The following is a 27,397-nucleotide window of genomic DNA, read 5'->3' as shown; positions in this document are numbered from 1 at the left end:
TGTTGGATGCCCTTTCGGTTTGCATTGTGAATAAGAAAATACCTATACAAAATGAGATGTTTAAAAATATACACCTGGCAAGCCCTGAAGAGCAGAGTAAGCATGGCGTTACTCTCTAAAATGAGCCAGATAGCCTTGCCACTATGTTCAGTGCACACATGCCATTGTTTTGTAAGTCTCAGGGCAGTGTGTTCAGGAGCAGAGGGGAAAACATTCATATATGGGTGGGTGTCGGGATGGGGGCGCATAAAATGTGCCACCTGTTGCTTGTTTTTCCTCTGTTTACGATGTTGTGCTTTCATGCCAATTCTTCAAATACGCGTTCACCGTGGTCTTAAGAATGACTTTTAATATGATTCCTTAAACATTGTTTAAATGCTGTTATTTTTGGAGAATGTTCTCTCTATCTACACCTATCTTCTACACTCCTATAAGCTAAGCTGCTGTCCCCCACCCATGTACACATATCACTCATCTGCATAATCAGTATTAGTCTGATTCCACTGGAAACAGACCCTGAGAGAAGGGTTTGACAGAGAGGAGATGAGCTACACACTCACCTAGCTGCAGCCCAGTACCAGGAGGTTCTAGCTGAATGTCTGGGGACAAGTCACCCAAGTTTTCTGAGTCTTAGTTTCTTCTGCACAACTAGTTTAGGAACACCCACCTAGCAGAGTTGTTGTAGAACTAGAAACATTACTTAAAAAATAACTGGCATGTGACGCTCAAACAAATGTACCCATTCGTTTGTGTCATGTGATGCATATTAATAAAATATACATGAAAAGAAAGCATAAATGTTAATAAAACATTTAATTCAGTATGAAAATTTATATTTAGCCAATCAACTTTTACTTTTAATCTTTATGTTTTAAGCTTTTTGTTCTGACTACATTTATTTATTTTTAAGCATTAAAAAAACTTTGATGCTGAATATTTTAAATGTAAATTTCTCTTTGCCACTTTTTACATTTTTTAACAGTAAATAAAGCATAATGCAATTAGAAACATAGACCTGATAATCCTACTGCAGAATGTTTCTGCCTTTCAGATGGAATAGATATTGTTTTCTTGGCCTGCCCCCTCTACATATGCATCATTCATGTTGGAAAAAATGAGTATCATAGACATCTATCTCTGTCCGCACTAGAATAATCTGTGACAAATTCATTTAGATTCCTTGATCTTGCAGGGATCTACATTGATCACTTAATTACCAAGATAATTAAGTAAAACTGCTACACTTCATTTTTTTTTTCAAATGGACTCATCGGATCTGTTTTTTTTTTCTTAAAGAGCACTCAACTTATAGTGGAACCCATGTTTCCCAACAGCTTAATAGCTGTAATACAACTGTATTTCTTTGACTCTATCACCACCTGCAGCAATGGTGATTCTAACTGTACTCAGATTTCTCCTAACACTGGCCTTAGAAGTCCATAGGGATCTCTTTCCTGCTTGCAAAACCAAATTCTCTCTGTGCTGTGTGCACCTAACCATTTTTACTAGCTCTTATTCTGGCTACCATAGTGACATTTAATAGCAACGATCCCAAAGGCACCAATGGATGCCACTAAACCCACTGTGGTCCAAGCCAGAGAGTCACCCACACCGCCAGTGGCTACTGTGTTCCTCAGCTTCCCCAAGGTCTGGAGCAGGTCTGGATCACTGCTCAGTCTGCTATATCCTCCCACCACCACATGCGGTCCAGCATTCATCTCCTCACCCTGGCAGCACCATCACACAAAACTGCCCCTGGGCAAATTCTATGATTGCAGTGGAGTGACACTTTTACTCAGGACGCAGGCACAAGGGACTGGGTGCTAGGATGGAGGCTGGAGCAAGACATATTCTGTGTCACAGTCCAGATCTGTTATGGCTTCCATGTTTTCATATGAAGCGCCTGGTATATAATAAATGCTTAAGCATGTGTACTACCTTGTAAACTTAAAAATTTTGGAATTTATTCAATAGACAAAGGGAAACCATGGAAGGATTTTATACGGAAGAGCAATACAAGGAGGTTAGGCATAGAAAGATGAATGCTGGCTGGGGGTGGAGAAATTTGGGCAGCACAGACTCTCTGGGGTGTCCAGCCTGTCAGCATCTCTGGGCCACATATTAAATACATTGCGACACATTATCACACAAAAAAATCTCAAAATGTTTTAAGTAAATTTATGATTTTGTGTTGGGCTGCATCCACAGCCATCCTGAGCTGCATGCGGACGCAGGTTAGACATGCCTGGTACTAGAGGATGGGGTGCTAGATGGGCAGCCAGGAAGTGTCTGAGCCTCGCCCAGCACCCCACACTGACACTGGACCGAAGTTTGTACCTTGATTCTCTTTTCCCTTGACCTGGGTTCTTTCCCAGGAGACTCCTTACTTTTTCTCTTTATGGTTAGGTGTTGGAATAACAAAAGCTAAAAATATAGAGATTTTATTTTTGAGAGGTTGAGGGCTTAGATAACTTTCAGAAAATTTATGAACCCAGGGGAATAATATTATGTTAAAACATCATATATATTTTACCTCTAAAGGATGAGCAATTTGTGCTATTCTTATCTATTTGCTTCCTTTGAAAAATATATTAAAGATGAAAACAATTAGGTAATGCAACAATGAGTAATACTGCTTAAGTGTGCAAGTAACCCAGCTGTCAAACCTTTTCATTAAGTGTTTTGTGTCTCATAGTTTTAATATTACCCTTATTTTCAGGTTACTGCACATAGTATTTTATCTTCAGTGTGGCTTTTCTCTCCCTACGATATGGTTAGAAGATATCTAAGTGTATCTCAGGAAAAAGAAGCAGAGACATAATTTTCCAGATTGTGGGTTCATCACTACTTAATTTCCCTGGGTGACAGTTTATTCATCTCTGTGATAGAGTTAGAGCTGCTTCAGCTTTCAAGCCTACAATCCTAAAGCATCATTATAGATTAATTTTTTAAAACTTATAATACAGCATAAACTTCATGATAGTTTTTACAGGTCAGTGTTACTGAAACAAAAGTTTGATAGGAGGAAATTAAACTACCACTTTGCACAGGATCTGTTATACAACAAATACTAAATAATGACAACAGTAATAGTAATATTATCATTAGGGTAAGTAACCACAGCTTTTTGTTCTCTGGATAATTGATCACATCAACCTGATGACAGCCTATTGTTTTTCTGAACTGGTTTAACACTTTTACAATTTAACTATGTTACCTGGAATTTCATTTTATTTTTGTCTTCTTTGATCTTTCCTCACAGATTTGGGTGATTTCAAAGATATTCTGGGTAGTCTTTACAAAGCCTAGCAAAATGATTTATTTGTGTTTCCCATTAAACATCTATTGAAATAGGAGATACCAGCTAGAGCACAGCACATTCCCCTGGCCTCCATTTGGCATAAGGAAATGGAATTTTGGTTACATCTGACTAGCCCTTAGTATGGTGGAAGATAAAACTCAGTAGGCAGGGCAGGAATGTAGCAAGTGGCTTTAACTGGGAGCTGCTTACATGATGCTTCAAAGAACAGCTGGACTGAATCACCAGTGCTTTCTAAGTTAATGTACTGCCTGGAAATGAGCTGATTTGGGAATAAGTGTCTGACCCATAAAATTATTGCTCTAAGCAAAAGTATTAGTTTAGCAAGACTGAGGAAAAGAGTTGAGAATAGAAAAAATACAAGAAATAAAGCAAAAAAAAGGGGAAGAATCATTTCTTCGCCGTGCACTTCACTGGGCTGGCTGTAGATGAGAGCGACCACCACATAGTGTGGACTCTGCAGAGCAAACTGCACTGTATTTGTAGAAAACTTATCAGAGTCAGTAAAACGTGTTCTCTACTTTTTCTGCCCTTGCCCTGAACATCACCTTGGCCCCCATCAAAAAACCCCCAAAATACTAAAAAACAAAAAAACCTCTCTTAATAGCCAAAACTCATATTTTTGTAGGGCTGTCCTTTTACGTGTAGCACATAGTAGGTGTTCAGTGAATACAAATAGTTATAGTCAAGTAGTAAATAGGAATAATTATGCCTTGATTTACCATTCTAAACTAAGATAGAAATTAGAGCTTATCTGTTTGTGTAGTTTCAAAAATGTTTAAGTGTCTGAGTTAATTAGAGCAATATTTTAAAGATCGCAAACCTCTAACCTCTTCCTCTAACTTGAGCAATCAATGATCCCTTTAACACCAGAGTGCCCTGAGCACGTGCCTTCTCCCAGAGCTGAAAACACCGAGTTCTGTTCCAATTGTTCCCTTTTCTTGCCAGCTGGATGGTTTTGTCGTTGTAGAGACAAGCTGAGTGTGTTTGTATGAGGTTGCTTGCTGGAGAGTTAAGGCATAGTGCTTACCCAGTTTTTGTTGACTCTATTCACAAGGAGACACACTGAATTCAGGAATCTGTTTTTGGGCATTGACCTACTAAAGTAACAGTTTGTGCATGATGTGAAAGCCAGCATCAAAAATGTGGGCAAGACAAGGTCAATGACCTCTGAGTGTTTTGAAGCCTTTAATTTTTCATCTGCGTTCATGTGGAGGAGAAACTCAATTTCAGTAGTGTCCCCTGCCCTTAGATATGAGGGTAGCAATGCTGACACAGTCTTCCTCTTTTTTGAGCCCATGGTTTTTAAAAAATGTTTTATATCTTCCTCACAAGGAATGCCTACATAGCTCATACTTTGGGAGGTTTGGGCATTTCTTTTCCAGTTATTTTTCAAAGCAGAAGATAAGCAGTGATCAAAGAGTAGTTTTATAAATGCTGTGCAGTTTGTTTTTAAGAGCATGGAAATGCTTCTTTTCTTCCACTTCTGGCTCCTTTAGCCCTAGGGATGAAAAGATTAGAGTGATAGAAGGCAGAGACCTACTTTCTGAATATAGGCATTCCCCATGTTACGGATGAGTCATTTTTCCAAAAGTGCATTTGTCAGTAGTTGTTTGGAATTTTGAGCTCTTTGCCGTGAGAGGAGTTGTTAAAAATGATGGTTAGCTTTCCAGGCTAGCCCAGACAACTGTATTCAATCTACATTATTAAAAAATTGTAAATATTACTAACTGTAGTTGTGAGACTCCAGAACAGGCAGTCACATGGACAGTCGCAGGTGCACGTCTTGGATAAGTACGTGGTGCTCTGCGCCCCTTCCTGAGTCCCTCGTCTACCTTCTCGTGCCCGCTTCTCTGGGCTTTCGTGTTCTCCTGCTGTGCTGAGTCACCCTTTTATGCGTATTGTTTACTTCCCAAAATGTACTTTTTGCCCCAAATGTATTCCCTTCTCTCTTTCTCAGGTAAGACCTCCATTTTCTTAGTTGTGCTGATCTAACTTGGTAATAGTAGGAAAGCAATCTAGTTGAATTAATCATATTTTTGTGCAAAGGATTAATAACCCCATAATCCTTATATGCTATTTGCATTGAAAAGTAGAAAATCTTTCAATTTAAATCAGATGCATGTTGTTGTATATACTTCAGTTTATTTTCATTTAACATTTTTTTATAAGCAAGGTACTGATAGGAATATAATGGTGAATAAATAATTATGCTTATCAGCTTATAGGGAGATAAGTATGTAAACACTAATAAACATGATATAAAGTGTGATAATGATGAATTTCAAAAGATAATTTTATTAAATATCAAATCTTACACATCACAGGAGAGAAGCAGGTAAATTGATAACCATGTTGAAAAACAATTATGCATTATCTTCTAAAGATAGTACATTGTCCAATATAGTAATTCTGCATATAATTATATGCCATGGAAAGCCTGTCACACATATGCACTAAGAAAGGTTTCAAAAATATCCAAAATAGCAAGAAACTGGAAGTAACACAAATGTCTATGGACAGGAGAATGGGTAAATAAATTATGGCATATTCACAAAGTGAGATTTCATACAGCCAGAAAAACGAATGAATTGTAGCTGAAAACCAGCCATTGGGGTGAATCTTAATAATATTGATCAAAAAAAAACATTGGAGAAGATTGAATGATATAATACCATTTTGATAAGGTTAAATCCCATGCAAAACAACAGTATTCTGTTGTATTGCATGTTGTTTAGGACAGAAGCAGAGAGCACAGAGCAAGGACCTCCCAGGCAGAAGGGTGTTTCTGGCTATTTTGTTTTGTTTGAAGGGAGACAGCAAAGTCCTACTCAGAGACTAGTTCTGTCCTTGCCAGCAATTTGTTTAGTATGGGTTTGCTGTGGGAATTATAATTTCAGAAGGCAGTAGCATGCAAAATAATATCTCTTAATAAGTCAATAAAGAAATAATATACTCCAAACAAATGACAGCTTAATCACACTCTTGTTCCAGGCAAGGGGAGATAAAAAAAAATAAAGTCCAAATTTAACAGAGGTTTATCAAAACTTTTTTGGGAGAGGTGGCTTCTCCAGCTACAAACTGACTTCCAGGTGCCAGTGCGAAAAGAAAGTCCCTTTTTGCTAGAGCATGATGCTAGGGAATGAGGTGCTAGCATGGTGGACGGGTGAGGCTGCTCCCAGGGCTATTGCTCCAGGGACGGCTGCAGGAGGTAGCACCACAGTCTGCCAAAGAGTCACCTTGGTATTGGCAGCTGGAAGTGTCTTAGGATCTTTGGAGAGCTAAGTCAGCAAAGTGCACCTTGCCCAGACCAAAACTCTTGGATAGTCCTCACAAACTGTCAGCATTTATAGTCTAAAGATCCTCCTGCCATATTGCTTCTCCACAGGTTGTTATTGGTAAGTCCCAGTGAGGCCCCTAAGGAGCGGATCAGTGACAACACATGAAATGATGATATCCTGTCACAACTTACTTCATTGTGGCACCAAAGCAATTACTTCTAAAAGCAACTTTTTTTGTCTTTGGCACGAACAAGTAGATTTAAACAACTTTGCTTGTCATAAACAAAAGGGGTTGAAATCTTACTAAACTAATACACAACCCAGACCTATGAAGGGAAGCGTTATGCAGCACAGAAAAGGGGTTGTCTTTACTAGAAAGGAGTAAGGAGAACCCATCAGAAGGAAAAGGTAGATGAAACGACAGGCAGATTCTAAACAAACCTGGAAGCTGAAGGAGTTGATACAACAATCTCGAGTTTGTGTCCAATGTCAGGGAGGACGGTTTCAACCAAATCACCAATGGGTAGAAGATTCTATTTTTAATATATTCCTTAATTACAGACATCCATCTTCACTATAAATACATTTGCCCTATTTCTACCTTTCTCTCTCTTTCTTGAAAAATATATTTTTTGTATGTATATACATTATAGGTACCTAAAAGTTGAGAAGCTTTCTGATGGTCCATTGGGACAGGAAGAAAAGGAGGAGGAAGAAGAAAAAGAACTGCCACCTACTGAGGAGCTCTGCTCATAAACTCTTCTCATCTGAGGGCAGAAAAGGCTTATTTTCAGCTTTTACCACATCTGTGTAGTATGTAATGTTAAGAAGCATCAAAATCAAAGCACACAGGGCAAGTGACCCCCCAAGCCAAAGTCAGTTAAAAAAAAAAAAACAGACCATCTCTGTATAATTCGAGTTTCTCTCCTTGTTCCACAGTCCTCAAACCTCCCCCGCCCAACACACACACACACAAATAGAAGTGTCTTAAAATGTTTCAATTAGATACACTGAGAAGTTCAATTCCATGCCTTTTTTTGTGTTTTTTTTTTTTGCTCAAACGTAGTCTGCATTTTTAAATGATAACCCAGGGACTTGATGTTTTACCATCTCAGTCTTGATTGAAGCTCTAGCATATTATCAGTTGTTTCCTTTAAGGTAAACGCTGTTCCCACAGTTATGCTGTCCCTAGAGAAAATACTCTGATAAAATTTTCATTGTGACTAGCTTTGTCCCCTGGCTAAATTCCATAGCCCCTCTTCACCCATACTCCTGTACATAGAGACATGGCTTAGACCTGTCTTTTCTCACTGATTTTATTAACATACAATTATTTTCTTGTCATGAAAACCATAATCACACTTTCAGTGCTATTTATTCCTGGAAACTGCATATTAAAATAATTATTTTTATCTTGCTGACACTAAAGTTACAACTCATAAATTTTATTATCATAGTGCATGAATATTAACTCTAACTTCCTGCCTTGGTGAAGAAAGAAGTGAGGTTTTTTTCCTAAGAGGGTAGGGAGGGCAGAGGGGACTTGAGAATAAATAGTTTGCAAACTATTTTTGTTGCAACAATAGTTTGCAACAAAAAAAACAACCAGAAGAGCAGAGAGGGTTTGCCAGCTCACAGGAGGGCCATGCTGAGCTTAGAAAAGGCCGTTTTTACTAGGAGCTCCATTTCCTCCCAGCCCACGCACCAGCGTCACTGGAGCAGGCGCCTTGACCCTGGTTTTGGTTTCATCGGAATGTGGGCACCAGTTTTGGGAGATAAAAGGAAGTTCCTCCATAAATATTTCCCACTTCTAAATTAACCAACAAGTTGGCTTTTAAAAGTAAGCATAATACAAAAAATAAAAAAAAATTAAAAAATAAAGGCAAGTATAGTACAGACACTGCATCTGACCGCACTGGGGAAATGCCTCTTTTTGAAAACAACCTTGAGATTTATCATAGGGCAATGGAGCTTTAGGATGGAGATTTATTAATTCATTTTCTGTAATAATCGTTATAAGGTAGAAAAAGTTGAACAATAAATGATTCTGTATAACTGTCACACACAGAGAAAGGGACTGTGACTGCAGCCCCTGGCATGTGTGGCTCTTAGATAGACACCAAAACCTTGGCCCCTGGGGGCGATCCTGCCTCGAGGTCTCCCACCTCCTCTGCAGCCTCATCTTCTGTCATTTGTCCTCCCTCTGTCTGCTCTACACACAGTGGTCCTCAAACATTTCAGTCTCAGAACCCCTATTATATATTCTTAAATATGATTGAAAATTGCGAAGCACATTCATTTATGTGTTATGCCTACTGACATTGACTGCATTACAAATTGCAACTGAGAATTCTTTAATACTTATTTTTAATTCACTTAAAAATAACAATAAAACCCATTCCATGTTAACATAAATATTTTTATGAAAGTTAACTATGTTTTCTGAAACGAGAATAATTTAGACTAAAGAGTGGCATCACAAACCTTTTAAATGTCTGGTTTAATAGAAGAGAGTGGATTCTGATGCCTGCTTCTGCCTTAGAAACTGAGGATGAGATACCATACATCATGGTATAGGAGCTGCACACTCCTAAAAGAATGACAGTGAAAAGGCAAATAATGTGTTAGCATGACTAGAACCTCACAAACCTCCTAGAAGAGTTTCAGGGACCTCCCAGGGCCCAGGATTATACTTCAAGAGCCTCCTACTTCAGACTCATGAGCCTTTATTTGGTTGGAATACGTCAATGGGGTAGAAGATAGCGGCTATGGGAATTAGGTTGGAAAGTGAAGTTGAAGCTTCAGCATACCCTCTCTCATCTGGATATTCCTCATCTTCTGAAAAGGAACTGAGCTTTCCTGCCAGAGGCAGACAGTCGTTAGGGACATTCTGAGCCCACCCTGAATTCGCACACACTGCTTTGTGTTCCTCAAAGGTCTTTTTTTTCAAACGTCATTTCACTTGATCATTACCAGAGAACTCTATGAGAAAACCAAAATATCTATTATAGTCCTTTTCACTCTGGGAAACAGGGACATTCAGTAGCTTGCCCAAGGTTATCCAGTTCCTTAAGACCACTGAACTCACACCTCCGGTTCTCTTACGTCCTTTCCCTACGTAACTTGTCTCCCCTCGTTGGGAGGTCAACCCTTGTACACAGGGGCCTGGTGATAGAAACCGTGAGCAGAAAGTGATTGAAAGCAGATATTTAAAATTACTTCCATTTATAGTGACACACATTTTCACCAGTGTATTTCCTTTTGTGATTCTTTAGCAAACAAAAATAGTTAATGTCGAGGGAAGATCAACTATATTCTTTCGCCATACAATGAAAATTCACGTGGGAAGAAAACTCACCATTCATTATCTGGACTTGAAAGGGTAGATTAAACAAAATGCTATCTACAACCCAAGTTGTTAAACTTTTAAGATATCCAATGGACAGCAAGAAGAACTTGCAGGGGCACTTTCCAGGGTGTCTGTGGACTTGGATAGAAAAGGAGAGGTCAGCACCCTGTCTTCTTTGAGGAGTGGACTGTGTGCTGACAGCCTGGCTGTCATCCCTGGTCCTTGGCTGCGTATCAGTTGTTTCTTCCAAAGCCCTTCAAGCAGCCACTCTCATCCTACCACCTGCTGAAGGAAGACCACATTTCTTGAATTTCTGCTAGGCTGGTTTCTATGCTATTACAAATTAGTCTTTGACACTTTATACTGAGTGTCAACTTACACTCATTCATTCCTTCTTTTGAAAACTGGATCTATACAAGGTGGCCAGATAGTTCCAAGAATCATTCTGAAAGTAGCTTTTTTGCTTTTAATTGTAGGAAAATACACATAACAAAATTTGGGTACCATCTTACCCATTTTTATGTGTACAGTTGAGTAGTGTTGTCTATATTTGTATCACGCAGCCAACCTCCAGAACTATTTCCATCTTCCATTGAATAACAACTCCCAATTTCCTTCTCCCTCCAGCTCCTGGCAACCCACCATTCTACTTTCCATCTCTATGAATTTGATTACTCTAAGTACCTCATATGAGTGGAATTATATGGTATTTGCCCTTTTGTGACTTGCCCGCTTCATTTAGCATAATGTCCTTGAGGTTCATTTATGTTGTGGCTCCTGTGAGAATTTCATTCCTTTTAAAGGCTGAATAATATTCCATTGTGTGTGTGGACCGCATTTTTGATGATCCATTTATCTGTCAATGGACATTTAGGTTGCTTCCACTTTTTGGCTATTGTGTACAATGCAGCTATCAACAAATATCTCTTTGAGACTCTCTCCACTTTCAATTCTCTTGAGTGTCACAGTAGCTTTTGATGGAATAAATTAGTAGTGTACATACGTAAGGTGGAAGCCTAGGAGGCTGCGGTGGAACTGGGGATCACGGAACTCTTCTAGTGTGACATTGACACAGCCTGGTTTCCCAGTGTGATTGCTCATGTGGAAAGCCTACGATAGACAAATTGTTTTAAATAAAGGCTCAGTTTGGAGACCTCCATCTACTTGAAAATGTTTTATATGATTTTATGCTGTGAAATGGCTTCTAGGATTGAAAAATAAAAATAATGCTTCCTAGAAATTGTATGCCATGTAAATTTGGGGGGGGCTATATAAAAAAGGATAACAACAATAACTTATTTCTTTTGTCCTTTCTTTGAAGAATTCAGATTCCATGGCTCTGACCTGTAGCACATTTAAAATGGGTTGTAATTGATATTCTTTGAGAGTGTGTAATTAGAATTATTTTAGTCAAATGTGTGTTGGCATATATAAATAATTTTACTTAGTTTTCTAATTATGATTTTGAGTCAGCCTAAGTGTTTGACCTTGCCATAGATTTTTCCTCCCTATTCTAGCCCAGACTTGCTTTAATTATTTTTATGTCCCTAAATGTTCATACAACTCATAGGATCTTTCTGGAAACATCTATTACATGTTCTTATATGGCCTACATGTTTTTTTTCTCTTATTTGCAACTGCTAAGTAAAAATGTTAATGAAAGCTCTCTTTGGATATTTCATGAATTATCTACCTTGTTTTTCTGTAGCAACTTTCTCCTTAACCCAGGGTGTCTCAGTAGTGGGGCAATTTCTAGAAAGAGGCAGCTATTGTTATCATGTTTAGTAAGGGAGTATGTTATTGCCAGTTGTGGAATTGTTCCTAAACTAATTTTTCCTCTCTTTTTTTGCACACCCTCCATGTCTCACTGCCTCTTGGAACATGGAACATGGAACATGGAACCTGGACCTGCCTGTCATCTGGAAAAATGTTATTACTGGGCATTGGGATGTGGACAATGTGGGTGAGTCCTAAACTTACTGTTTAAGCTGTTGATTTCACTCTTTATTTGTGGAAGAAGAAAATTACATAATGAAATTGTTTGACGGCAAAGTATCTTGGGCATCCAAGTGCCCATGTGCACCTGCCGCATGTGCCTTTGGTTGCAGTCACTCCTCCCACATGAGCGAGGGAGACCTCCTGAGGTTTGCCATTGGCAGCTCCCGGCTCAACTGAAACTGAGGTGAATCACAGTGAATGACAAAAGTTAATTTTTAAACCATTGCTGTTGGTTTTCTTTTATTCTTTTGGGTCTGTATGATCTCTAATAATAGTTCAATATTATAAAGCAATTAGAAAATATCCCATATACCTTGAAACTGGATTGTCCAAGGCTCTTATTCAGTTGTTCCTATAAATCACATGCCTCATATATTCATAGCTACATTTGCAGCATAAATATATCAGTGATGTTGGCATTGTTTCTAATATAAACCCATTGAAATGGTACATTGTCAATGGATTTATATTAAATGAGTCATGAATCTTGACATGAAATCATCCTACTTCACTCAGTCCTTAATAGATCATATGAAAACTCGAGGTAGCAAAACTATTAAACCTCAAACTCTAAGTCTCTTCTTCCAAAACTGAACGATAAAAGTGTGCGGGGCACCCAGCTGCACTGCAGGCAGGACCAGGCCTGGGGACAGGGTCCTGTCTGCTGCCGGATGTCTTGCTGTGCAATCGAAGCTAGAAAACAGGAAGATTTTGAATACAAAAACTAAATTTTAAACACATTTTTTTCTAGTTCTCAAGCATGTGGGAAGCAAGATTCTAAGAAAAGCTTTTGATTAGCATGATATTCTAGAAGAGGCTGGTCCACTATCATCTCTACTTTTCTTAAAGTATTTTGCATGGCTGATTTCTTGGGGGAAAAAAAGAAGTCTGTTGAAGCATACCTCTGAAAGAAAGCCATCGTCTTGATCATCGGTTCCATTTTTGTCCTGAGTCACTCTCCTTTAAATGAATTTCAAACTGTCAGTCACTGTCTTAGCCAGTTGAGGGGGCAGGATTTCTCTTGCTGGGAGCAAACACATTTGTTGTTGCAATATGTTATTTCTGAAAATTCCAAAATTACATTGAATGTTAGCATGAAACTTGGCATCAATGTTTGTAAGATTTTCTATTCTGGTGGAAGTGATTTGGGAATCTCTATCTTAGATGATTTACTTACCCATAAATATCCTTAGGAATATGCATCCTTTGAGTTTAATTTGTTGAGCTGTGAGTTGTTGATTTGACACAATTACCACCTAATCAGCTGCTTTGCTTTTTTGGGCTCTGGTATGATTGTTTAGTTTCGTGTCTTGGTTCTCCTTTCAGGATTCACATTGTGTGTTTTACTCTGTGTATCTCCTCATGTCTTTTTATCTCTGCCTTTTTCGTAAATGATAACAAGCTAAAAAATCATCCTTAAAACCTCATTTTCTCTTCCAGTAATAATCAGTAGCCAAAATCTACTTCTTTTTTAAAGCATACTTTATTGTTTATGCTCTTACAATTGTCCCCATTTTCCCCCTTTGCCCTCCTCCACCCAACCCCCATCCCACTGCCTCAGGCAATCCCCACACCCTTGTCTAAACTACTTCTTTTAAATTGATTATGAGCCAAATCTTGTGACTTCTCCTTTTGTCTGGGACTTTGAAAGCCTTCTGAAGATAACAGTTTATTTATGAGATGCTCAGAAAACTGCAGAAACCCCTGATCCAGAGTAGCAAAGCGTCAGCAGGGTGTTTTACTGTTATTTTTCAACCAGCTCCTAACGTGTGCGTGTGTCTTCCTCTGCAGCCTCTCCCTCTCCTCTTTCTAAGGCCTCCTTCCACTGAGGAGTAGTTTGACTTGGGGGTCATTTGGTTTTCTTATTTGTTTTTGTTCCATTTATGGGAAGGAAGATAGGCTGGCTTTGCAGTCTAACAAATCATTGGTTTGGTCCATGAAGGATCACTTTCTCAAAAAAAAAAAAGTAGCTGGTGGATTTGTCTCACAGTTCACTTCTTGTACGGTGTGGGATCCCATATTATCACCATCATGCTCAGCATCACCCTCAGGTGATGTTTCTGTCTCCCAGGCTCTGGGTTACGGACTTTACAGGAGTCTCATTTACTTTTCATAACAACTTCATGGTACAGGAACACTTTATCATCTAATTTTATGAATGAGCAAGCTGAAGTGCAGCCTAACCTGACGAAAGCCACTAGGGGCACATTCATAAAATCTTTCCACTAGATACATTTCCCTTTACCAATTTAATGTACTTTTTGACTCTTCGGTACTTCCAAAGACAGAATTTTGGTGCATCTCGGACAGTACTTTGTCAGGTACAACTAAATTTGTCTTCACCTGGCAGTTGTGTAGAGCCCTTCGTGAATCAAAAGTGATAACCCTGTGGTGGCAGAGAATGAGAGTGAAAGGGGCCAGAGTGATTACAGTAAAAGACTTATTATTGGGGGGATTTGCCCTCTGAGACTGATTTCTATTTCTAGAGAAGTTGATATTTTTGCATCTGTCAGTATTTGTATAGAACTATAGTAGTAGTTTTGGAGGGAAAAAATCAAGCAGAAACTGACTTTTTCCCAAGTTCAGTTAAACTCTTGTACCTACAAATTCCATTTGGATTTTCAACTCTTGTTTTCAAGTGTTATTGAGCTTCTAAATCTAATCATGAGTACTTCTCTAATAGCTAATTTTCTGCTTTATTAGTCAGGGTAATAGGCCTTCCTCAAAACCAGAGAGACACGCACAGCAAGCAGAAGGCTTTCTTGGTCAGCTCACTCGCCTTCCTCCACTCTGTCACCGGACCCTGTTGGCGAGCGCAGGGACCACAGAAGCTGGTCCATGGAAGTGTCTGGCCAGAAGGGTGATACTTCCAGTCACCCAGGATACGCAGAGCCCCATAGTACTTCATTTGGGTTTTCTTACAGCTTGCTAAACCCTTCTTTTTATTTTTATTCCATCCTCCATCTGGCTCTGGAGAGGCCTATCCAAGCTATAAATCCAAACACAGCTCTCTTGCTTTAAACACCCCAGTGGTTCCGTGTTGCTCCGCGTAGTGGTTCTCTATCATAGCACTGCAGCAGCCTGGCGACGACTGGCCATTTGTGTGGCTGTCACAAGCAAGTGTTACTAATAATGTCAGGTATTAAAGTTTAAACATTACTTATGGTTTTAAAGAAAAATAAACTGGATTCAAGTTTACCTCTATGGCAACATTGTTTACACTTATTTTTATTCCGTATTATCTCTGTGTGTTAGACAGAGAGGTGATGGCGTGACCAGTGAGGGACTAGGGATTGCGCAAAATCGGCAGCCTTGCGTATCTGGCCCGTTGCCTACTGGCTCTCGGTGTACATCTGATAATTCTGCTTGTCAATGGTTTTGGTAATGCTTATGAGTTGTGGTTTTAGTTATTAACTTTGCTTATGTACCTTTACTCACAGACAGTTTTTATAAGAAGGAAGTCAAGGGTAGAGGAAGAAAGCTCAAACATTTATATTGTGCATAATGCTATGAACATTCTTATCCATACTGACAAATACTTTTGATTACCTATGAACAGCAAAATGATGATAAAAGCAAAACTTACAAGAAAAGTCATATAACTAAAGGTTAAATGTGACAATGTCATTTATTTCAGTAACAACAAATAGCATATGTACTGTTCAATAGTTCATTGTTTGTTTACCTTTTTAACATTACCTGTGTGATGGAGGTCTGAAAAAAAGACAAGATTCTTTTTCACAATAAAATAATATATTTTGAAAAACTTTATGCGCTGGGGATTTTTCTTATAAAACAACTTATTCCTTGTACAATAGATGATTACGTGTTTTTATAAAGGTGTTGTCTATACCATGCTCATTCTCCCCAAGTGTCTGTGCTACTTTTTGCTTTATTTTCCAGAGAGTTTTGGTAGGGGTGAAGAGTTGGAAAGATCTGGAAGTATAGGTTGCATGGAAAAAGTCATCTGTCTTGTGTCTCTGTTTGTTAAAAATTCAAGAACAGAACTTGTTAGGATGGCCCGTAAGGTGTTGGTCCCCCTTCTCTCATGTGTCACTGCTGCTGTGCTCATTGGTGTGGCCTGCGTTCAGCACTCCAGGAACTCTCACATGTTCGTGATTTTTCTCTTCTTCCTTCTGCCTCCAGCTCTACCTTGTCTTTGTCCAGTAACCCCTGCTTGTCTTTTACACACGGCTCCTACAAGAAGCCTGTCTTGATAACCTTTCTCTGCCCATCCCTCTGGATAGAAGAGTCTCCTGGACCCTAACAGCACCCTGAGTGGTTCTCACACACCTCTGCATTGTTGTAAGGGAGTGGTGGACTTACCTGTCCACCCCCTATTGTTTTATTAATTTGGAAAAAACTGCGACTTCATCCTTTAATAATTTCTTTATGCCTGTCACCTTAAGTTTTATAGGCTGTCACAGGTTGTTTGTTGACTGAAATGGACATTGGTGGCCAAGGTGTTTACTAGCGAGTGTTCCTGGGACCACCACTAAGGAAGAAAGTGGGACAAGGCAGAGGGAGAAGTTGGGCTGGATGTGGTCCCCACAAAGGCCTCAGCCCACCCCATTGGGAGCCCTAGAGCTGGGATGCCTTTCTGGTTGTTTCTAACTAAAGCGAAGGCTCTGATGCCCAGGTGAGTCATTTAGGATACAGGCAATCCCGGAAGGTGGTCTGGCCCAGCAAGGCTTTTTCTTCAGTGGAGACAGTCCCCAAAGAAGGCTAATGGCAGAGGGGAGCCTTCTGGCAGCACTTCTACCTGGAAAACTATAAGTCCTTCATTTCTGTTAGGGTGTCTGAGCAACATACATCATCTTGTCTACCCTTCAGGCACATAAAGTTTTAGTGAAATTAACTGAAGGAGAGCATAATGCCCATGAATTTGGGAAATTGGGGAGAGAAGGAAGAAATGAAACACACGGACAGTTTCTATCTGCTCTATTAATAGAAATGGTTTTAATAAAATGGATTTCTCTCTGAAAAGGGAGGTATGATGCTAAAAGATCCCTCAAGCTTTAATTAAGCCTTTCAACCCTAACAGCAGCAAATGCATCATTTGTTACTATTCCAAATATTTAAACTTCTACTAATTGTGCTATTGTTTATTAGCTACACAAAGGTACACAGCTATATATTAGTGGGTGTGGGACAAAAAAACTCCAAAACCAAAGTCATATATCCAGGAGATTTTAAACCATAGGTAGATGAGGTCATTTAAACAGTTGACTGTAATACAAAGCAGCAGGAAACCTCGGAATGAGATGTTGTATGACCTGAGCTTTGAACCTCCAAAGACTTGAGTTTGACTTTTTCAGGAAATGTTAACTTTTACTTTTATGCCTGAAATGATATCTCATTCAACTTTTATAGTTTCTGCAACCACTGACCTCTGTATTGGAAGGAGGGGCACTCCTATCAAAACCTACAGTTGCCATTGAAACAAGAATCATAACTGCTCCCTCCCTATTCCACTCCCAGACTCTAAAATTGAAATGCCCCTCATTCCTCTCAGGTTTGATTTTTCTGTAGGTGAACTGAGTCTCTGAACATGGGACTGTATTTCAGTTCTAGGCTGGGCTTATGATCCCCTACAGGTCTTACCTTCATCTTTAACTCATTATGGGTACTCCAGCCTTTCCGTGAGTCTAAGCCCTGTGCGTGGACCTCAGCTCATTCCACTGTGTCTGAAAGAAAGTCCCTTTGTTCACCTTCCTTTCCCTGAAAAAGAGCCCCCCTTTCTTTTACTAACTTCTCTGTATGTGTAGTTCTTTTGTTTCCCCTACCTTATCTTTAACTGCTAAGGTAATGACCGTGCTGATGACTAAGACATTATGTTTCCCTCTCAAAGGTTTAGCAAAAAGGAAAAAAAAAGAAGCGTACTGAATTATAATAGCAAAGTTCTAAATTATGCTTATGAGGCAGTGTTCATGATAAGGAAGTGGTTAAACATTACTTTGCTTAGAAAGAAATTGTTTTCAGGACCAATACTGAGTGTCAGCTTAATGAAAAACAATTGATTCATCAAGTTCTGTCCTCCCCAGCATATAGAGAACTCGATTATTAGACAAAGTTATTCTAAAATTTAAATTTTAGTCTATGCTTTCTTTATCAACCGTTTCCCTGTCTGTCCTAAAATTCTATATTTAAAAATTTAAAACATCTGTTCCCCATTCTCCTCTTCTGACTATTCTGAAGTTGTTACCCAGAGCAGGAGAGGAGGCTGGAAGGACTGAGTCTGTTGCAAGTGCACTGGCCCGCACAACCAGATTTACCACCCCTCCTCTGAGTCATGCTGGAAGTGGAGAGGAGGGGCCTGGCTCCCCTTTGTCTTTTAGGGAACAATTTGAATCTAAGCTTTACTCTGCAAGGATCTGTTACCTTATTGTCAATGCTGACTACAGTTTGGCAGGTGGGATGGGGAAAGTGCAGTGTTGAGGGAGGAGGGAAGTGTGTTCGTGTGTATTTTCTGTACCACAGGACAGGTCACTAGCCCCCCACCCCTCGCGCCCCTTTTGAAAAACGAATTGAAAACTTTATTAAATTGTAGCAGAAGGACAAAAAGTTTTACCATCAAAGTGAGATTTGTTATGAAAACATACAAAGTTTAATGACTAAGTTTACATAAAAACTTGTCAGTTTTAAAGGTATTAAAAAAGGCTATCTTTTCAACATAGTTTGTCCAATTCATCCAGTCTTTATTTTAGCAAATATATGGCTTGAGAACCCAAGTTTCAGGATTTTTTTAAACAAATCACCTTTGTCATTAAAGAAAATTATCCATTCCTAAATTCTATTCTTCTTTATTCCTTTTAGTTTGCATCTCCAAATCATTTTTGGTAGCAGAGCAATAATTTGACTTTAGTAAATAGCTTGCAAAATAGAAATCAGCTTTGATGTGGAAAATATGAAGTAAACATCAAAGAGTATTTGTTTTTCATAATTGTTTTGATTTAACAGGTGTTAAGTCCCCAGGTATACTTGGAACTGGACTCTTGGGATAGTGCTGTCTTCATGCCCATCTGACCCTGATTCAGCCAGTTCCTTGGACTGTCTTGGGAAGAATTTATGTGAGGTCAATGATCTGTACTCGTTCAAAGGTTACTCTGCTACATAATTCAGATGTCAGCAGAAGTAGGTCTTGCCTCGTCCAAGATTTCATATAAATTTGGGGGGGGGGGGGGAGAAAGAAAGAAAGACTCCAGCACATTTTATTGCTCAGTAAAGTGATAGATCCATGTCTGCTGTGTTAGCACAAGTGTTTCAGAAGGGCCAAGGGTTCTCCTTGCTGCTCGCTAGTCTGAACTTTGCATTTTGTGCACATAAGGTTAGAAAGCCGGCCCTGAGATAGCACAGGGAAAGCGGACTAGTGACTGTGGAGGAGATAGAGGTGCTTTTATCCTGCAGCAAGGAGCAATCACTAAGTTTGGCGGGTTATCTCAGAAGTCTTATCTCCTCCAGCTAGAGTCCACTGTGAGGCTCAAGAGCACAGTCAGGGCCTATTTTTAACTGTAGGTCCTTTGGACCCATAATTGAACATGTGGTTTGTTCATTTCGTATCCCCCCTTCTCAGACGTCCAGAAATGCATGATTAGGGCTTCATATATTTCTGCATCATGGAAAATCTCTGGGCATGAATGTATTTGGGATGTTTTACCTTTGTTAGGGCTCTAGTGTTTTAAAGAGCTGCTTTTTAAAAAAATTATTTTATTGCTGTTCAATTACAGTTGTCTGCATTAAAGAGTTGTATGTTTTTAACAGCAGTGTATTTCTAAATGTCATGAAGCGTCTGAGTACCGTGCCCACTGTAGACACATGAGATCATTAATATTGTTAAAATATCTTCACACGTATCCAGAAAAGGTTTCATCCCCTGTGGGCTCGATACCTCTGTCCCAAGTGATATTGAACATTTTCATTGAATTCAGAATAGCTTTGCCACTAGTGCTTCTCCTTAGTAAATGTTAATGGTCTTATCCATTATCACGGTTTCTTATTATTAGGAAGAAAAATTCTTTTCTGGTGGTATTGTAGGTTTTGGGATACATTTTTTAAAATGAAAGCATATAAGTGTCTTTGTGGTTTGGCTTTGAGTTGTTCATTTTTTTTCTTAATCATTCCAAATCTTGGATGAGGGGCTCCACCTAGTGTAAGTTTTAGGTTAGAAAAAATTGTGTGGCTGTGAGGAGAGGCAAAAATTAGCTGAACTTGCTCCTTTATGATAAGAATGCAAAACAAAAGACAGTGAAATTTCATAAAACATTTTCACGGTTCAGGTGACTCATATAGGGACTTAGAAGCATTCTCAGTCCCTCGTTTTCCACAAATTATTATGTTTATACCTGTATTTAAAAGGCAAAATTGCATTACTTATGTGTATAAACACAATTTTAGTTTTAAACATTTTCTTTGCCTGTAATAAATGGATTTAGATCCAATTTTCTGGTGGTGTTACAAGACAAGAATCTGAAATGAAACAGTTTGGGATCTTAACAATGAGTAAACTTAGAGTTATTGCCTGAAATTACATTTTTTTAGTAAACAGGAGCTTGATGTTTGTATTTATTAATTTTCAAAGTATCATGTAATTACAATTTAAAAATGTTTACATTGCATCTAGTTTAAGATTCAGATTTTTTACTTTGCAACTACTAAGTGAAGTTCTAATACTGTTGATAATAGAATTTTTTTACAGTGTTAATATCTCTGCACTGTGGTATTTAATTTCTTTATATTTTTTCTCATAGAGGGGAATTTCCATTGTTTATATCTGTTGCCACTGAATTCTAAGAACAGAAGGTATACATGTCTCTAAAGGACTAAGTGCTGAACTGAACTGACATACACAGGAAAATGGCCTAACTCAATGATGACCTCAACAGCCAAGAGTTGAGAGCTCAGTAGCTCAGAGCGTGGAGAAATTCACTTGGGAAAAGTGTCCCTTCATGCATTACGATTATCTGGCACGCAGCATTTGCCCTAGAACTAGCCCATTAATGTTACAATGGGAATAATGCAGATGTGGTACATTTACTTCTCCTAACACCCTGTGAAGTAGGGACTCTTGAGATCTGTTTCAGATAAAGTAACTGAGCCTTAGAGAAATTAAATAACATATCTAGGTTCTGTCAGGATTGGAAGTCAAGTCTGTGTCTTGCCATAATTTGTGCTTTTCCTTTGCATCACATTACTAACTTATTCAAACATGTACGTCCTTTGTGACACCAACTTCCCTTTCCATTTCCAGTTAATTGCTATTTCCATTCAAGAGTCAGTATGTGCTAGATTCCAAGGAAGTTGTTACTATTCGTGTCCTCAAGAGACTGAAGAGGCTGAGCACTTCAGTCGTATTTCCTGAGATCATATGTTCTCTTGTGCATTCAGTTAAGTGTGAAGTGTTTGGTATAGATAGTAGTAGGAGTTTGGATCTCTGAAAGCACAGGGTCTTCTTTTCCACTTCCCTTTCTCCATCAATGAGTACTTTCCTTCTGGAATGGAGGGGACACAATGAATCAAAGGAGTATTACCTGAAAGCAGCAGTTCTTAAACTTTTGGGGGTTGGTACCCCTTTGCACTGAAAGACTGAAAGAGCTTTAGTTTGGGTAAGCTAATACTAGTTCACCATTTTAGAAATTAAAGCTAATAATATTTTAAAATATTCATTCATTTAAAAATAATATTAGTAAACCCATTATATGTTAACATAAATGACATCTTTTATGAAAAATGATCATGTTTCCCAAAACAATTTAGTGAAAAAAGTAGCATTGTTTTGCATTTTCTCATCTGCTTCTGCACTCAACCTGCTACGCTATATTGTTTTGGTTGATGTATACTAAGAAAATCCAGCTTCAGACAGAAATTTCTTCCATGAAAAGAAGCACATTGTAATACTTTGTCAGATAATTCTCTGGTCTTGCTGATCTATGAAAGAGTTTTAGGGAACCCCAGGTGTTTCTGGGCCTTGCTTTGAGACCTGCTGGCTTATGTAAAATGAGACCTAATTTCAAATCTTATCTTTCATTTCCCAGATGTGAAGTGTTGGGAAGTTACTTCACTTTTGGCACAACCATTACAAAGATTAGAAACCATTTGCGTGCAGAATCTGGTACATAGAATGCATCAAATAAATGGTCGAGATGCTGATGTGATGCCCATGGTAAAGTGCCCCTGCCCTTGGGTGGTGTGGAGCCCAGATTCAGAAAATGCAGTCAGGCCCAGACCAGGGGTATCTAGGAATAAAACAACATGGAAGACGATGATACAAATGAGAAGGCTTTCCTAGGTTATGTGGCTCAGTCCACTCAGTCTTAGGTCCTTCCCAGCCCCATAGGATGAGGCTGATTTGCAGGGTCTGCCCAGCCTTCCTAGATTTTGAATTTACTGCACTAAAGAACCAGTTATAGTTCTTTTATTATTGGAAGAAATGTAATAGAGATGAGGTTTTATATTTTATATACATATTTAATGTGAAATTCATTGTTTAAAGTGTAATGAATAGTTGAAGTCTTTCATAAAACAAATGGTAAAAAGTAGGTACCATGGAACTGAAAAAAGTAAGAAAACAAAAATTCTAGGAAGGCTTTACACATGCTTTTCAGCAGTTTAATATATTGCGATGTTGAGCAAAACACGTTCCTTCTACAACATGCAATGCTCATATTTTCTAGAACACTGTGGAACCACTACTGTCAATTTGACATAGGACACTAAAGGGTTCGAGCCAGGATGAAACAGGACAATAGAGGCCATTCCTGAGAAGCCAAGTCACATTACAGGGAGACGAAGTTGAGTGCTTTGAGTCAGGAAGGAGGCAATGAGATGGGTTCCGAGTATGTGTCAGAGATCAGAGGAGCAGAAAGGGCCAAGGTGTGGAAACCAAAGGGGGCTTGGGCGGGTCTGGTGGCATCACAGTGGGTGGGAGGTAGGTAAGTAGGCAGGACAATGAAACTAGAGCCCTAGCAGTCTGAGATGGGATGAGGCATGAATGTGAATGACTTTGGTGAAGCCAAATCTTGTATACATTTATCTGTGGTCTTGCTTAGTTATAGAAAGAGCTGGGAGAGGAGATTTCAGAATTCTGGGAAATGTACACCTTGAAAATATTTTTTAAAAACTTATTCAAAAGGTTTTTGGAAAAATATGTCATTGTTAGAACACTATGAAAGTGACCCCATAAAAAGAATCTTATTGCATTGTCAGGAAGATGACATAATATTTTTGTTTCAAAATAACATTTTAGCCCCAGCAATAAAACTGCCACAAGAGATTTATCATTTAAAGGAAGTAAAAAAATAAAAAGAACAAAATTCTCAACTCTTTGTGTGGGATAAGCAGAATCACGGATTCCTTTCTCTCATATCCTCAGTGGTATCAAGTAAAACTAGTATTGCCAACCAATTTGAGTATCTCCAACTGAGACACATATTTGTGTCTGCGGTGGTCACCTACAAGTCTCGGAGACCCATGTGTGACCTGCCTCAGAGGACCCTGTCCATCAGAGCATGGTTAGATCCCTGGTTGCCATCTTAGCTGTATACTTTAGGTAGATCATGCCCAGCTTCTGAAGGTCTCAATCTACTCATTCATTACATGAGGAAATAAGATTAGATCCGTGGTTCTCAAAGTGTGGTCCACAGACAAGAAGTATCACCATCACCAGAACTGGTTAGAAATACATTTCTGGGCCCTATGTCAGACCTGCTGAAGCATAAACTGCAAGAGTGGGACCAGCTACCAGTGTCCTGATGTGTCTGTCATGTGAGTCTGTGCCTTCTGCAGCCTGAGGGCCACTGGACTAGACGACTCTAAGGCCCTTCTAGTGTCAATGCTGTGGGAGTCTAAGTCAAGTGGAGCAGTCAGAGCAGAAAATTATTCTTTTGTAAACATCCAGAGAAGAGAGTTCCTTAGGTGGCTCATTTCATTGCTCAGCCCTTTCAAGAAGCTTTTACATCTTATTGTTTATTCAAAAATATACATAGAGCAGTGATTTTTTAAAATTTATTTTTGTATTACAGTTTCCTTAACGACTCCAAAAGAGCAATAAAGATGCTCCAGGGTGTGTGTTGGGGGAGGGGGAGCCACCTACTAGAATATATGTCAAATTTATGTACAATTTCAAGAGGTTCACAGATTCCCTAACATCCATCTGTGGTCCTCATGGATTTGGTTAAGAAGAACTGATTTAGAAGATTTTCAGTAAATTATTAAGGGAAATAAGCACATTTCTGAGGGTTCTGAAGTAGAGACTCATCAGATACATATCCTCCTGTTTCTGTTTGTTAAACACTATCAGACACTTACTGGTGGGGAAGGTGCTGCTTTAGGTCGTGGGGTGGGATATAACCTGCTCTTTGAGCTCTCACACAATTGTCTGCAAAAGTGGACAACACAAGTAGCAAGTGAGCCACAAACTCCTTCTGCCAGAAAACATTTGGGGGAAAATCTCAAAAAACACAGCACATGAGTTGGTCTTTGGGAATGAACTAGAGGAGCGCTTACAAGCTGACAGGGTGGTGCGAGGAAAGGCCGGAGGTGAACGGCCGTCCAGGACACCCACCTGACCGAGTGGTTTCCATGAGCAACCGTGACTCCTTCTGGCTTTCTTCAAGGGCGGCATGGAAAAGTCTGGAAGGGGATGAAGTGGAATCCTTGCCTTCCCACACTTACGTTAATGTGCACAATTGTCCATCTCCACTGTAGCTCCAAGGACTCTCTTAAAGGCAGAATTTCTTCCCACTGAGAATACTGATCTTAAACAATCAGACTGCTCTCCTTATAGAACAAGGTGTAACCATTTGCCCACAGGACATGTTTTTAGAATTTTCAGCTATATTTTTACTTCAACTTTAAAGAGGTCAAAGATTGGTCATTGTAGAGAACTAGTAACTGAGGCGTTTACTCTCAGTGTGTCTACTGTGAATTGAGTAATTCTGTGTACTTCAGAGTTCCTCACAAGATGTGGCCTGTTAGTGATTTAACAAGATTGTAATGAATTCTAGTAAGAAAGATAAATTTTCTCTTTTCCCTTCTCCCTTCCCTTCCCTTCCCTTCCCTTCCCTTCCCTTCCCTTCCCTTCCCTTCCCTTCCCTTTCTTTTCTTTTCTTTCTCTGTCTCTCCCTTTCCCTCTCTCTCTCTCTCTCTCTCTCTCTCTCTTTCTCATTGCTGGCTTTTAATATCAGAAATTTATTCACTCACAGTTCAGGAGGCTAGAAGTCTAAGATCAACGTGCTGGCAGGACCACACTCCTTTGGAGGCTGTAGGGAAGAATCCATCCTTTGCATCTTCCAGCTTCTGGGGCTCCAGGCCCCCCTTGGCCTGTAGCTTCATTCCCACAGCCTCTCCCCCTATGGACACACTCCCTCAGTCCCTTCAGCAAGTCGAATGTCCCTCTGTCTCTCTCTTACAAGAACACTTTTGACTGCATTTGTGGCCCATGTAGATAATCCAAGATAACTTCCCTATCTCAAGATTATTAACTTAATTAAAGCTGCAAATCTCCTTTTCTTAATAAGATAGATAATTCTACTCATTTATTAGAACTTTCTCATTATAATTATTAATTATAATTACAATAGCTATGTCTCGATAACATCGTGTAGCCTAACATCATTTCTCAGGTATTTAATTTCTCAGAAAAATAGGACAGTATGAAAGTGTTTTCTGATCTGATTGAATCTTTATCCTTAATACTCACTGCTAGACTACCTTAGGACTTCATTACTGACAGAGGCTGCTTACATTCACTGTAAGGGAAAAACACCATTTAAAGAGTTGGTTTTGAGGCTACCTTCTGAGGGAAATGAGGGAAAATGATGCTGTTACCTTGTCTAAAGGTGGAAGATATATAATCCATAGTCAGAATTCAGGATGACATAATTAAAAGTTAAATATCCCCTGTTACAATCACCAACTAAATGAACTCCTACGGAAAATAAAAGTTATATCTTTTTGAACATTTTATTACAACCCAAGACAGGTGTCTTTCCTCCCTACCTGTCAATAGTAGCTCAAACAGAGTGGGAAGTCCTATAGCATTACTTTTATGTGATTAAAAAAATCAGAAGGTCTTACTTAATGAAGGATTAGCACTAACACAGGAAAAGCAGAAACGTAGTACATATTAAAATGTGGTGGGGTAAGTCGTGCATGGAACCATGTCTCTACAATGCTAAGGAACCAGTGAAACAGTCCAAGGTCCGTGGTATGGAGCTGACAATGGTTCCTATCATTATAATCGAGAAGGGAGTTAGAAATAGTGCTGCTGGGCCCCCGTCAAGTAAGTCCATGTCTCTGAAGACTTTGTTGTTTTTCATCCTCACCCGAGGAAAATTTTTTCATTGCTTTTGGAGAGAGAAGGAGGGACAGAGACAGAGACAGAGACAGAGAGAGAAACATTGATGGGCTGCCTTCTCCTGCATGCCCTGACCAGAATCAAACCTGTGACCTTTCAGTCTGCGGGACAACGCTCCAACCAAATGAGCTGCACCAGGCTGGACTGGAGATTGGATTTTAGGGTTCCCAGGGGATTCCCCAGTGCAATTACTATTGAGATGCACTGGCCTTCATGATACCTGCATGGTTGTCACGTTTGAGCAGTGATGTGATTAATGGAAAGATGCCAACAGATACAGCTAGAAGATATGGTGTTTTTAAATGGTAACTAATTTGAAAACATCCAGAGACTATTATATAAAACAGGAGCTAGCAGGAGTTCCCAGAGTTATGACTTACCAGGCCACCGAAGTTCCCCTAGTGATGTAAAGCTGTAGTTGATAATGCCTATGTGACACAAGGGTCTCCCAGAGGCAGGTAGCATCTTTGGCCATTCTAACCTGAGTTCTGTCTACTCCTGCTTGCCGACCTTTATGCACCCTCCCCTGGTCTGTATTCTAGGGGCCTGGTCGCTGTGTTTGCTGCTCTCAAGTAAAGCAGCTGGTGCAATCTCCCCTCCTCCTGCGTATTCTTGAGTATGTGCTGCAAGACTGGAGGGAGGAACCTCTGAGGGCATCCCTTAGCCAGCCCGGCCAGGATCCCCGAGTGTCTAAGGGCCATTCCTGTGATGCCAGTTAACAGTTTATCTAACTTCTCTGTTAAGATTGGAATGATTTTTATAAATAGAGTTTTTTGTAGCATAAATTTTTAGGCAAATTATTTGTCATAATTGTTGATTAGCTTGATGTTTTCATCTGTTTTTCAAATGTGAGAGTCACTGAGGAAATTCACATTGTCTAAAGCATTTTTGTTTAAGCCCAGACCATGCTTAGCTTAGCATTCTCTCATAGGAAAGAACTCTGGAGTGCCCTTCAGACAGTGGTTGGCTGGTGGTTATTTGGCAATTATTTCACTTTTCTGGGAAGGAGAGTGACTATAAAAGATTACATCACACATCTATTTTGTGTGTTCTGCCTTTCCTAAAAATGACATTTTGTAATCTTTTGAAAGTTCTTA

General features: G+C 39.3%; 1 protein-coding gene across 14 annotated transcripts in view; it reads left to right on the top strand.

Annotated features, from left to right (window-relative positions):
* The first annotated feature begins 11,605 nt into the window (after window positions 1-11,605).
* EPB41L3 (erythrocyte membrane protein band 4.1 like 3) overlaps window positions 11,606-27,397 on the top strand; it is a 202,230-nt gene continuing 186,438 nt past the window's right edge. For 4 of the 14 annotated variants that reach the window (XM_036009291.1, XM_036009290.1, XM_036009285.1 and 1 more), the window contains exon 1: window positions 11,619-11,912. In XM_036009291.1, the coding sequence (XP_035865184.1) occupies window positions 11,831-11,912 (82 nt within the window). In that variant the 5' untranslated portion in view covers window positions 11,619-11,830. Of the gene's footprint in view, window positions 11,913-27,397 lie in introns of all 14 variants that reach the window. The other 10 variants (XM_036009282.1, XM_036009280.1, XM_036009287.1 and 7 more) reach the window with 7 other exon arrangements.

Source organism: Phyllostomus discolor, chromosome 9, assembly GCF_004126475.2.
Source record: "Phyllostomus discolor isolate MPI-MPIP mPhyDis1 chromosome 9, mPhyDis1.pri.v3, whole genome shotgun sequence".
Taxonomy (NCBI): Eukaryota; Metazoa; Chordata; class Mammalia; order Chiroptera; family Phyllostomidae; genus Phyllostomus; species Phyllostomus discolor.
This window is presented reverse-complemented; position numbering and strand designations above follow the sequence as displayed.